At 42.4% G+C, this 13,377-nt stretch overlaps 1 protein-coding gene across 1 annotated transcript in view; it reads left to right on the forward strand.

Annotated features, from left to right (window-relative positions):
* Nucleotides 1-10,434, forward strand: part of svila (supervillin a) — a 49,317-nt gene extending 38,883 nt beyond the window's left edge. Inside the window, exons 29-42 of the mRNA XM_013912788.1 lie at nt 5-41; nt 121-266; nt 431-606; nt 865-1,018; nt 1,132-1,411; nt 3,327-3,481; nt 3,606-3,711; nt 3,815-4,022; nt 4,102-4,235; nt 6,022-6,177; nt 7,510-7,653; nt 7,820-7,941; nt 8,046-8,201; nt 9,661-10,434. Coding sequence (XP_013768242.1) covers nt 5-41; nt 121-266; nt 431-606; nt 865-1,018; nt 1,132-1,411; nt 3,327-3,481; nt 3,606-3,711; nt 3,815-4,022; nt 4,102-4,235; nt 6,022-6,177; nt 7,510-7,653; nt 7,820-7,941; nt 8,046-8,201; nt 9,661-9,747 — 2,061 coding nt within the window. The 3' untranslated portion in view covers nt 9,748-10,434. The remainder of the gene's footprint in view (nt 1-4; nt 42-120; nt 267-430; nt 607-864; nt 1,019-1,131; nt 1,412-3,326; nt 3,482-3,605; nt 3,712-3,814; nt 4,023-4,101; nt 4,236-6,021; nt 6,178-7,509; nt 7,654-7,819; nt 7,942-8,045; nt 8,202-9,660) is intronic.
* The last annotated feature ends 2,943 nt before the right edge of the window (nt 10,435-13,377 follow it).

The following is a 13,377-nucleotide window of genomic DNA, read 5'->3' on the forward strand; positions in this document are numbered from 1 at the left end:
GGAGTTCTGGAAGATCCTGGGGGGGCAGTCGAGTTATCAGTGTAAGGATTCAGATGTGAAAAACCCCAAGAAACTGTTTCAATAAAATGAAATCCAATGCCTCCATGTTTGCTCTTGCAGCTGCAGGAACGCCAGATGAAGATGAGCTGTACGAGGGCGCCATTGTGGAGACCAACTGCATTTATCGCCTGATGGATGACAAACTGGTCCCAGATGATGATTTTTGGGCCAAGATGCCTCGCTGTTGTCTGCTCAATCCTAAGGAAGTGAGACAAATTAAGTTAAAACTGTTGCAAACTGTAAATCCATCTCAAATCTAAAATAAAGTTTTAAAATCATATGCAAGCATGTAAGATTTAAAATGACTTTTGGCTCCCTCTAGTGGTGATATAAATGCTCTGGAGAAAACACCACGTTCTGTTTTCTGCAGGTTCTGGTTTTTGACTTTGGCAGTGAGATGTACATTTGGCACGGGAAGGAAGTGACTTTGGCGCAGAGGAAGGTGGCTTTCCAGCTGGCGAAGCACTTGTGGAATGGCACCTTTGATTATACAAACTGTGACATCAACCCACTGGACCCAGGAGAGTGTAACCCACTCATACCCAAGTATGGAAACACATACTACAGCTTAGATGCATGGTTATGTACAGATATTGAGAATGTCAATCACAGGAAGTCTGCATACACATGGTGTTTTTGCCCTTTGTGCAGAGAGCTTTGAAGAGATGGTCATGTTTTCTCTTTTACTTTCTGGTCTAAGTAACGCCTCAGAAATTAACTGACATTGCAGGAGTGTGTTTCAGGCATCTTCATTAGTTTTAATAATAATGCATCATCTATACACTGTGTCCGTTTCACATGTAGAAAAGGCCAGGGTCGCCCTGACTGGGCAGTGTTTGGCAGACTGACTCAACACAATGAGACCACCCTGTTCAAAGAAAAGTTCCTGGACTGGAGCGACTCCAGGAAAACTCCCAGTCCTACAAAAAACAGCAGCGATCACAGTACTGATCAAAAGGTATCAGCAAACACTTTATTCTACCTACATCCTCATTTTTTGTTTTTGCGGGAGTAACATGCTTCAGCAGATTCAGCACACTTATTTCTTTCTTCTACTTCAATCCTCACCAGGAGCAGCCCACCCGTGATCAGCCCAGTGCGTGCAATACCTCACTGATGCTGACCCTCCATCAGACACCCGTCTGCACCATTCTGGATGGCTTCAATGTGGGCCGGGGCTACGGCCTGGTGGAGGCAGAGGAGTGGCGCAGCTACGAGATCAGCACTCTGGCAGTGGAGGTCTGGCACATCCTGGAGTTCGACTACAGCCGCCTGCCGCGCCAGAGCATTGGCCAGTTCCACGAGGGTGACACCTATGTAGTGAAGTGGAAATACATGGTCAGCACTGCTGGTGCGTACTGAGCACATATATTCATGTAAACCTTGTAATTTTGCAGTAGTTGATGAACTGCATTCCTAAAGGACCACTTTAGTCAAAGCAGACTTGTTTGTGTAGATTGTGTCCAATCTACCACTTGTGCAGGGATGTGTTTAGAAGAGTCAATCATTCAAACCGGCCAGCAGATGGAGTTGTGGAGACAGTATATCAGTCATGTTTGTTATAATTTCTTCATTTGTATGCAGAGGTTGCACATAATGTTTTGCTTTTTCCACTGCTAAAAGTTGTCTTATTGAGTGAGTTGTAGTATTGACTACAATACTGATACATTTATTTCCAGTTTACCTAAACCACAGAACCACAGGATCCTTGATTTTATGTCTGTTACTGCAGATCTAGGCCAATTTAACCACATAGCACATCCTCTCTGACTCAGAGTACTTCCAAGAACACCAAAGTACACCTTTGGGGAGGACTGTTGGTGAAATCAGTTATGTACCACGCAGCCAAATGTCTGCAGATTCAGTGAAGCTGGCTCAGCTCCTGCCGCTGCTCTTGACTTGTGAAGCAGAATACCACAAACTCCAGTTTTATGTTACAGATTAAACAAACTAAATGCTTGTTAGAATACAAGAGGGGGAGAGTACAAGGAGGAAAGAAAGAGTTGGTTTCACCACTGCTGTGATCAGTTTTAGACAGCCACAGAAAATCAGTGGTTATGCTGGACCTGTCTGCTGTGTTTTAATTGAGTAGTGCTGTGTCTGGTGCCGTGGTGGTACACTACTGTTTTTTCCCAATACTCAAATGCTGTTCTGTCAATTCTGTAATACTACTTGTATATTATTACTAATATTATCCTGTAAGCTACATCCAAAATTCCACACTAACATAGTTAGCATGTGAGAATGGTATGAGATTTAGTTTGTTTATAGGGACCTTTTTCAGAATATAAGCAGTAGCAAAGGTGATGGTCTTAATCTCTCATACAATCAGTCTGTGCTTTGTAGGTGGGTCTAACTATGGTCTATACTCAATTCCAAGATCAGAAGAATTATGTGACAGTCGGTCTGTGATATCTTCGGCTTTGATCAAATGTCTATAAATCAGTCTCACTGCTGCGCAGCCTTCTTGAAATACCTCAGAAGCACATTTGAGCGGTTATGTTGAAGCAGCATCTAAATGAACTCTAATTTAAACGTCCACCAAGACATAAAAACCAGATGTATAAAATCACCAGTCACATCTGATTAAAGGCTGCCTGGCTGCCTTTGCCTCAGAACAGGGTTTTAAGAAGCTTTGTTCTCCTGGAAGTTGTACTTCCAGCGGTATCATTGCTGTTGTGGAATTCCCCCTAGATGTCGATTCACGAGCACCAGGTCTCTGTCAAAGAGTTTTGGAAAAGGGCACTGACTAAAAAATCGATACAGAAACAGACATTTAAATTTGACTTGTTATTCTGTTACATAATCTGCTATATTCTCTGTGGTTATTGCCTAGCAACATTGAAAAGATTGAGACCACACATTACCCAAATGACCTAAAATTGGACTCTGCAGAAAGCTTGCCAAGTTCGAAGCAGATCAGACATTTATCGATTTATTAGCGAGCTCGTTTGTTCATTGAGTCACACACCAGCTTCATGCCTGCAGACAAAAACCTCTCATCAGCTCAGAGATGACAATCATTTCGGATCTTCATAACTTGAACAGGATTTTTTTTTTAAATTCATACCGTAGATGGATCTACTAAAATTCTCAGGCGAGTTTGAATCCTGATGACTTTAACCTCAAGGTGAGAGGACCTAGGATTTTCACATTTATATCACAGGTGCATCTACTAGGACACTGAGGAGCAGCATGTATGTTCATGAATCGTGGTTTTGTGGCCGTGTGCAGACACAGACCTCAGATGAATGTCTCCCTTACAGTTGGGAAGAGACAGAACCCGGAGCAGCTGAAGACGACAGGAGCGGGGAAGGAAAAGTGCTGCTACTTCTTCTGGCAGGGCCGCAACTCCACCGTCAGCGAGAAAGGAACATCAGCACTCATGACGGTGGAGCTGGATGAAGAGCGTGGAGCACAGGTACAACAAGAGTGTCTGAAAGACCAAGTTTGCATGGAATAGAAATTTGTTTCCTGCCTTTCTTAGTCTACAGTTTCATTTTGTGGGAGTATGATTGCTTTGACATCTTTTGGGGGTTTTTTAGGTTCAAGTCCAGCAGGGAAAGGAGCCTCCATGTTTCCTGCAGTGCTTCAAGGGAGGGATGGTCATCCACTCAGGAAAGAGGGAAGAGGAGGAGGAAAATTCGCAGAGTAAGCCTACTACAGTGGACAGCTTTTAACTTCTTTGTTTTAAACACCTCCAAATAACTTGGCCATCTCGTTCACTTCCGTTCATCTGCCCTCTTTGTCTCAGATGATTGGCGTCTGTACTGTGTGCGTGGGGAGGTGGAGGTAGAGGGCCATCTGCTGGAGGTCGCCTGTCACTGCAGCAGCCTGCGCTCAAGAGTCTCCATGGTGCTGCTGAGCATCAGCCAGGCCCTCATCTACCTGTGGCATGGCTGCAAGTCTCAGGTGCACACGCGGGAGGTGGCGCGCACTGCTGCCAATAAGATCAAAGAACAGTGAGTGCAAACCTCTGTTTTCCACTTGTCAGGAGTTCAGTTGTGACCCCGTAGTCTGACACACTCAGTTTTTTTGCAGTTGTCCTTTGGAAGCCGGCCTTCACAGCAGCAGCAAGGTCACCATCCAGGAATGTGATGAGGGAGCAGAGCCCACGGGCTTCTGGGAAGCCCTCGGGAGGCGGGACAGGAAAGCCTACGACTGCATGCTGCAAGGTGGGAACACTTGTCAAAATTCTCCTTTCCAAGTAAAAGTCCTGCATTCACAATTGTAGAGAAAGTACTTCACTCATTTCAGGCATTTCTGAATAGTATCACTAGTAAATATGATATTCTAAGCTTAAGCTGTGCTGGTCAGTGTTCAAAGCAGGATTTTAAATCACACTTTAGCATAAAATAATGCAGAATAGCATTATAATATATAATGCTTTTTCAACTCATGACGACAGAGATTAGATTTTCAGTCTTTTAAGCCCAAAATTTGTTCCTGATTACCTCTAAGGGACCTCTAAAACATCAGTAAATAAATTATTAAAGGCAAAAATGCTGATTTGCTCCTGGAATTACTGAGCACATGAACTCAATATTCATCTTCACTGAACTAGTAAATATCATATCTGTTCAGAGGTTATTCCCCTGAAAGATATTTTTAGTGTTTTTAATTAACCGATGGCTTTTATTACTTAGTACGCCAAAAAAAAAGGAGTAATTTCAGCAGTCAAGTGCAAATCTTGATCTATAGCAGTTTTAATACTTAGAAAAGTATAAACGACATAATAATGTGCACAGATGATACGGATCCAGATCTGGGAAGCTTTGGGAAGAATTTAATTTGTGTAAGAGAGCAGAATTATTTTACATCAAACCTCCAAAAATGCATGTCATTCTGTAATAATAAAAACTGGAAGTCATCTTTTTTTGATGTTAGGAAAATATCACAAGCTAAACACTTAATGCAGATCCATGGACTTATTTTTTTCATCTGTGCCTGCAAGTCCAAACACTGCAGCCTCACATAATATTGTTTCTTTATTGTCCTGTTCTGATGGAGACTACGGATAATATTGTTAAATATGACATTTATTGTGGCCATGAAATCATCTTCTTGTCACATGATACCATAAAACGGTAACAAAATGGCAACGGCGCTCTGACTGCTATTAAGTATCAGGATTAGATTCTTGCGCTGGTGCAGGTAGTCCTGGGCATCATGTGGTGAGAGTAAGCAGGCAGTTCCTGGAGGATAAAGGAATTGACACCATTGACTGGCCCCCACGCTCGCCTGACCTAAATCCAATAGAACATCTGTGGGACGTTATGTTGTGGTCTATCTGACGCCACCAGGTTGAACTCGGGCTGTCCAGGAGCTCAGTGAGAGGCTGGGCCAGATCTGGGAGGAGATCCCCCAGGACACCATCCATTGTCTTATTAGTCACATGCTCCAACATTGTCAGGCATGCATATTAGCATGTAGGAGTCATACAAACTACTGAGTGCCATTTTTGAGTTGCTCCAATGAAATCTCAGCTAAATGGACAGGCTTGCTGCATCATTTTTTCACTTTCATTTACAGGCTGTCTTTGATTTCAGCTGTGGGTAGTTTGATATTGTAATTTTCATTTCCATCAAAGGATGTGGCATCCTTTTGTTCCTAATACGTAACCTAGGTTGTATCGGGATATGATCAAATCTGATGTGATTTCAAATTCCTTTTATCCATTTATTTTTTGAACAATATATTTGTTAAAAAAAATTTCAAAAGCAAAAACCATTGAATGTATCCAGCTATTTAAAAAAACCCACACGAATTACTGTGATTTCACAGCTGTTCATATAATTCAGATTTTAGATTGTGGTAGAAAAAACATATTTAAGCTCTGTGTATTAGTACAGTATACAACAAAAACACAGCACTTAAGTAACTGTACGTATTAATTCTTTTATAACTTTTTTCAGCTGTAAATTTGTCCTTTCGTTGTCTGTTTCTCCCTCTGACCCTCAGATCCAGGCAGATTTAATTTCACACCTCATCTGTACCAGCTGAGCAGCAGTTCAGGAGAGTTTGCAGCTGTGGAATTTCTCTATCCCGCCAGAGATCCCAAGCAGGTCAACTCCATGCCCTTCCTACAGGAGGACCTGTATGCAGCTTCCCAACCAGGTACAGTAGACACACACGGTGTCTGCACTCATTTTGAAGCAGCTTTAACACAAGGGTAACACAAGCTCTTAACACAAGTCCAGAGTTTTCTTGAAACAGGTTTTCAGGCTGAACAAAAACTTTCTACATGTATTTGTCTATTGAGGGATGTGACAATCAACTTGTGCTCAAGATTTTAAGTTTGCTGATGTCATCAGCTGCATCCAGAGTGCTACAAGTAAGGGTCGCACATTGGACATGGTTGATAAAGTATTTTTAATATGAAAACTGCTTTAGAAATTCAGCTAAACTCAGCAGAGAAGACCAAATATTTTTAATAATTGAAAAAGAAGTAGAATCTCATAGCTGTGTGATTAAGGATTAAATGTTTGTAATGTCTGCCAGAATCACTTCCCTATAACTTAAAGTTACTTCCATAACTCCAGTTCTCAGAATGAGATGCATGAGACCCCTCACTATGGGGTGCGACTCCCTGCATGGTTCACATAAACCATTTATCTCCTTTAATTGGCTGCTGATTGGTTGGTGACCACAATAACCAACTACCATTAAGTAGCTTGCACTACTATGCAGTCATTATTCAGGGTAAGCACTTCTTTTGTCTTTTTTGTATCTTTTTTCCTGTCGTCCTCCCCTCACCCCCAGTTGGTTACAGCAGATGGCTGTTCCCCTGTGAGCCTGATTCTGACAGAAGTTTCTTCCTGTTAAAAGGGAGTTTTTCCTTCCTACTGTTGCGAAGTGCTTGCTCAAAGGAGGTTGTCTTCTTGTTGGGGTTCTCTCTATATTATTGCTGTTTGTTTTTGCCAGAAAAGCTTATCTCAGTAGTAGCAGTAAGGGCACAGACCTCAGCATTGCTTGAGGCTACACTTGCAGCAGAAGCGTCCCATCGCTGGAGACTTTTCAAGCAAAACAAGCAGCCCTGGTGTCTTTACTCGATACTTTGTTCCAACGCACAGTTGAGCCCAGAGGAAAGAGGGTTCAGTCACTGCTAGCTGGAGTGATAACAAGGTGGATGGTTCTGTCCAACATGGTCATTGCAATCACCAGCCAATCAAGAGTTGCATGAGGACATAAATGCTTGTGAAGGGATACAGATTGAGGCACATCCCACAATGAGACATTGAAATGAATGCTAGGAATGACAACTTTAGTGTGTGCTGAGAGTTTTCACCAGAACCAGCAGGTCTAGGTTTTCAACTGTTAGGACAAATCCATCAGTCATGTCCAGCGCTGCACTGAACAAAAATGACCACTTAACTGAACACTTTGAACAATCTGACAATGATACATACCAGATGTGATCGTCTTTTTTTTTTCCCACCTATTTATCAGCCCTGTTCCTGGTGGACAACCACCATGAGGTGTACCTGTGGCAGGGCTGGTGGCCTCAGGACAGTGAAAGCACTGGCTCGGCCCGAATCCGCTGGGACTCGGACAGAAAGTGTGCCATGGAGACGGTTCTGCAGTACTGCAGAGGTATTGCACTTTCTTCCTAATAAATATACAACCCATCCAGTAGTTGTGGACACTTTTGCTAAACCAGCCCCAGGATCTTGGAACCCAGATAAATAAATGAAATCTTGGTTGTTAATGAAGGATGTTTGCTCGTTTTAAAAATGCATTTCTTGCTTTTTCTCCTCAGAAAAGAATGAGAAGAAGCCTCCCAAAGCATATTTGATCCACGCTGGTCTGGAGCCACTCACCTTCACAAACATGTTCCCCAGCTGGGAGCACAGAGAGGACATCGCTGAGATCACTGAGAGGGTGCGTACTAATATCAACATATGAAGCAAATAGTGCACAAGTCAAAGACTCGCATACAGGTCCGTCTGGATATCACCTCAAAAAAATTATGTTTTGGTTTCTAGGAGGCAGAAATTTATCATCAGATTATTCTGGTGGAGGATGTGTTGGCCCGGCTCTGTAAGACCACATATCCGCTGGTCGATCTCCTAGCTCGGCCGCTGCCTGAGGGAGTGGATCCCCTCCGCCTGGAGGTCTACTTGTCTGATGAGGACTTCCAGGTAAGAATGTCCAGTGTGAAGAGCCCGTGATTTATTTTAAAGGTTGCTTCGTTTTAGAACTGATAAATGACTTGTCAAAAAGTCTCTAAGAAAACATTTTCCAACTAAGCTGACAACAATCTTTTTTTGTAAAGTTGGTCTGTGTTGGCTTGTGAGTTAGAGTATTTCAGTCAGAAGAACAACAGCCTTGGGTCGATTTAGGTCACCACCATGAATCAAATTACTTGCTGATGTCAGCCCTCCACTTTTAAATTTGGCCAGAAGGGCTTTATTAGCTCTAGCTTCCCTCCAGCTAATGATGGTCAGCATTAATTGACCTGGTAACTTGGGCATTACGAGCTAACCGCTCTGAAGCCACATAAGTTTGTGTCCTCATAGAGTTTCTCTGGACTCTGTTGTGCCAGTCACAACATAGATTGACTACATCGACTGTAGTCTGTAGTTTTAGAATACTAAATGTTAGTATTCACTACTGTAAAACACTGCAAGAGAGCACAAGACAGGCACTTAGGGAAGGAGCTGCCTTTTAATTTTCCAGAAAATCTGTCATAGGAGGTGAGGAAGCACCAGGAAGGAACCTCAGTTTGTTTGTTTTTAAGTTGTTTTAAGTTCATTCATACATAGGCAACAAAAGGTAGTACAACCTCTACTGAAGTGCTGCATACAGTACATTAAGTAGTTGCTTGTTGTGGTGAACCAAGACAGGATCGCCTCCTAATTTTGCAGCTCAGTCAGCACTTCAGGGAAATTGTCTTTCAAGTCATTGGTTTGGTTTAATGACCCAGAATGTTAGCAACCTTCCCCAGAGCATGAGTACTGCTGTTGCACCTTTTGATTCTCCATCGTATCCTCTCTGTTTGTCTTTTTCTTACCTGTGACTCTCAGCTGAGGTCATGCATCTTTGCAGCCAGCGTGTAGTTTGACTATTTTCAAACAGCTGGACAGTGTATGAGTCAAACGTTACTTCTCACTTCTGTTTGTTTTTTAAGGATTTTTCTCTTGTTTATTCCTCCTTTCATTCCTTCTGACTCTCCAACTTCTTCCATTTGTTTTTAATGGAGTCATGTTTCGCTCCTTTTGTCCCTTCATGAACTTACCTGTTTCACTGATTCCACCCTCCAGGGTGTGGGGGCTTATGGGAAGGTGAGTTGTCTGATTTGGGATGTTCACTCCTTGTTCAGCATCGTCACCCATTTCCTCTCCTTTCTAACACCGTGTTTCTACTATAGCATGTTTGGTTACAGGCTGTTCACTCACAACTCACACGCGTGTGAACTGAATCCTGGAGTTGTGAGCACTTTGGAAACTCGAATGTGTCTTTAAAGTCACTGATGCATGAATGTGTTCAGATGTTTGTCACTCACAGTGCAGGCTACAGGACTGAGTACTTTGAGTTTGCGATCAGTGTGTGCAGCAGAGCGTCGTGTCTGTTTGATTCTGAGTGTGACTGATCCCACAGAGAGCCCTGGAGATGAGCAAAGAGGAGTTCGGCGCTCTGCCCGGCTGGAAGCAGATGAACTTGAAGAAAGCCAAAGGACTTTTCTGAATGATGAAAAACTGGGCGCTGCTGATGTCATCTGAAAACTCAGACTCCAAGGGTGGGGCTGCCTGGATGTGTGGGGAAAAGATACTCCAGTGTTTTGGTTGTAGGAGAGGATTGTGAGTGGATGCATGTTTTAATGGCAGTCATGTAAATTCCCACTCTGTTAATGTATGTACTTGTGTACTTTGAGCAGGAGCACCTTACACTGTCAGCCTTGCAGCCATGTTGGTGTCGGCAGGTCTGTCAGCCTGCTGAACTCCCTCCACATGATACTCTCTGCTATGTATGTTTGTGCATTAAAAATAAATTATATTTATATTACATCCATGTAGAATGTTTTTAAAAAAAAAGAAAAATCTCAACAGATATTGAAACCCTAACAAAATAAAGTGTATAATAAATGTTGCAGAGGTTTGTGTCTCATGTTCCAGCTGTACAGATCACCATTTGCTGTTTACTGATCAAATGAAGCTCTTGATATGAATGACGGTGTCATTACTGAGGGACAGATACAGACCTGATTAAAGGCAAACAAAGAATGATGATGAAATGTTTGATTTTTAATTCTTTCAGTGTATAGTGCCTTGCTTTGTGTACAGTTTATATACAGATCCTAGTCTGCATTTTGGAGACTGTTTTGTGATATAAAGATGTATTCTAGAAATAAACCTGGAAAGTTTGATATCTGAACATTCTTGGTTTTTTCATTTTTCTTTCATCTTTTTCAGCTGACCAAACAGACACACTACATGCACTCCAGTTTCCTGTCAAACCCTTGTGTTTTTGGAGTGATCCTCAACTCACGCGGCTGATGTCGCAGTGGCAATGTCCTTCTTTGATAGTGAAAATGATTTGTCTCGCGTAAACATTAAAGTTCTGATTTATCCATTTGTCTGTGTAAGATCTGACCTTGAGGTTCACTGACATCACAGGGAGAGCTCGTACACTTTTGTGTGGTGATGGTGGTTTTTGGATTTAAAGCCGGGCATCGATTCATGCCTGTATCTGGGCCCAGCACTGACCAGCGGTCATGTGAGGAGTATCTGCTCTATGGAGCTTCTCACCTGCTGGGTGCAGCTTGGCTCCATGCTTACTCTGAAGCTCACAGCCTCTCTGTTTGAACAAAGAGGACCTACCTTCATGCATAAATGAGTAAACTGTGATTTTTAAAAAATAAATAAAAGCCTTTTAGCTGAGAAGTCAGCTTAGTTCCAACTAGTTTCCATCGTTTGATAGTTATAGTGAACTGATTTCATTACAGTGATTACCACTTATTGCTTGTTAAAAAAGAATAAAAAAACATTTTTTTAAAAAAAGATCAAATTACTATGATCTTTGGAAATTGCTTTTTCACAGGACTGCGTATAGTCTGTGTCGGGTGAAGCCTGATCAAGCTGCCATAGGATGAACGGTGGGGAACACACTGGACAGGTTTCCAATGTGACACAGGGCTAACACAGAGACAACCATTCACAGGTCACCTACTGATGGGAAGGTTGGTGGTTCGATCCTTGGCTCCTCCAGTCTGCATGTCAAGTATCCTTGGGCAAGATACTAACCCCAAGTTGCTCTCCGATGCTTCCATCGGAGTGTGAATGTAGTCAGAAAGCGCTAAGTACAGAGAAAATGCTTGTGAGAATGGGTGTGATTGGCATGTTGTATAGAGCGCTTTGAGTACTCCGGGAGAGTAGAAAAGTGCTATATAAGAATCAGTCCATTTACCATTTACACCTATCTGCAATGTAAAAGCTCCAAGTTCACTAAATACACATCTATGGGAGGAAGCCAGAGAGAACACAGACAAAACCCAGCCAGTAGGTGGATTTGAACCAAGGACCCACTTCCGCCATCATTAAATAGTAAATTTCAAAAGGAATCTCCAAAAGTTGATTCTGTTCATCTGGACGTAGCGTTTTGTGGGTAAAACGTTTTGGTGTTCGCTCTGTGTTGTAGCGTCCTGATGACACCCAGTTTGTGCTCCAGTGGATGATGAGAGTCAAACCTTAAATACTGATCCGTATGTGTAGATTTACGGTACACGTCAGCTTTTAGATGTCCTTCATTACTGACCTCCCAGCCCATTGTTCCTTCAGTGGGCTGCTTTCAGTCATTATGCAAATGTACTGTTTAGAAGATTGGGGAAACCTGCAGTCAGCTGAGACTGAAGAAGTCACTTGGATGAGTGACGAAACGTTTCTCCCACAAAACGCTACGTCCAGATGAACAGAATCAACTTTTGGAGATTTACTTACCTGGATGATTGAGCATGCATCAAGACGATTGCATGCATCAAGGAATATTTTCAAAGAAAAATGAATTGTTTCTGTTAAATATTGTTGTTTATTAACTGACCTCTGGTGTCATGTCTTCTTTCAGAAGAGGTCTCAAAAGTGTTATGCATACCAAGCTAAGACTCTTAAATCAGAACTCAGAGTGGTGTTGGACTGTGTGAGACCAGAGTGTCAACCGTTCTTAATCAACCAGCAGAGGGCAGTGAAATACAAGTTTCTATGAGTACAGAAACTCTTGGGTCTGCAGACTTGGATGTGCTCAAATATTATAGAAAGGAGTTAAAGAAGAGGTTCCCAAAGTTTTAAAGCCAGCATGTGACTCGTCCAGTCATTTGTCTGATCAGAGGACGGCAATTGAAGTTATTATTTCTTCTTTCAGACAGTTTTTCTGCCATTTTATATTTTTCTAACAACAGAGTGAGGTCGTTCCTGACGCTCTTTGGCCTCAGCTGTAGCTGAAGGTTCAGTCACAGTTTGAGTTTAAATGGAAGCAAAGTGGTCTTGTACTACATCATGTAATGTGCTTGCATATAGCTCTAGTCTTACTGAGCAGTTTTTTCCTACACCTGAGTGCTTTCTATCTAACTTTCCTGCTCCGATGAACACATCAGAGAGCAGCCAAGGATCAAATCACCAACCTTCAGTTTAGCAAGTGACCTGCTCTACCTCCCGAGCCACAGCCAGCCCTAAATTAGTGTTGTCACCTTAGTTTCTGTTAATGTTATTAAAGAGGGCTGAGACTGACCGAGGACGCTGATGCTAAAGATTCTGAAGGTTTAGGATTCTGAGGCAATACTTTGTTTGCAGTCTGGTGATGCTACTTTCACCTAAATAGAGCTGCTTACACAATGACAACTCGACACAGAGGTTGTCATTGTGTAAGCATAGATTATGTCATGCGCACAATGGAAGTTTATTAGAAACAGGAGGGAAAAAATTATGCATTATATTTTTTGTAACTCTTATCCAGTTCAGGGTCATTTTTTTTCAGATTTCTTTTTTTGGGGGGGGGCTTATCCTGCCACAGAGGGCGACCTGGAAAGGTTCTAGCCTGTCACAGAGAGAGATGATTTAGAGTTGTCAAACGCTATGTCGTTCTACACAGAGACCAGATGGGGGACTCAAACCCAGGACCTGCTTTCTGTGGGTGGTGCAGCACTAACCGCACCACTCTCATGCCAAACTAAGTCTTTGCGTTTCTTTTCAGGCTTTTACTTTTTTCAGCTTCCAAAGACAAATTAAGGGGAAACGTTCCAAAACTACGAAGATGATAATCCTCAGCACAGCATTGTTCAGAAGAAAAAGATCAGATGTATGTCTTTAAATGAAGTCAGGGGCACGT

This window comes from Pundamilia nyererei, unplaced genomic scaffold (assembly GCF_000239375.1).
Source record: "Pundamilia nyererei isolate P.nyererei 1_Seehausen unplaced genomic scaffold, PunNye1.0 scaffold00101, whole genome shotgun sequence".
Lineage (NCBI taxonomy): Eukaryota > Metazoa > Chordata > Actinopteri > Cichliformes > Cichlidae > Pundamilia > Pundamilia nyererei.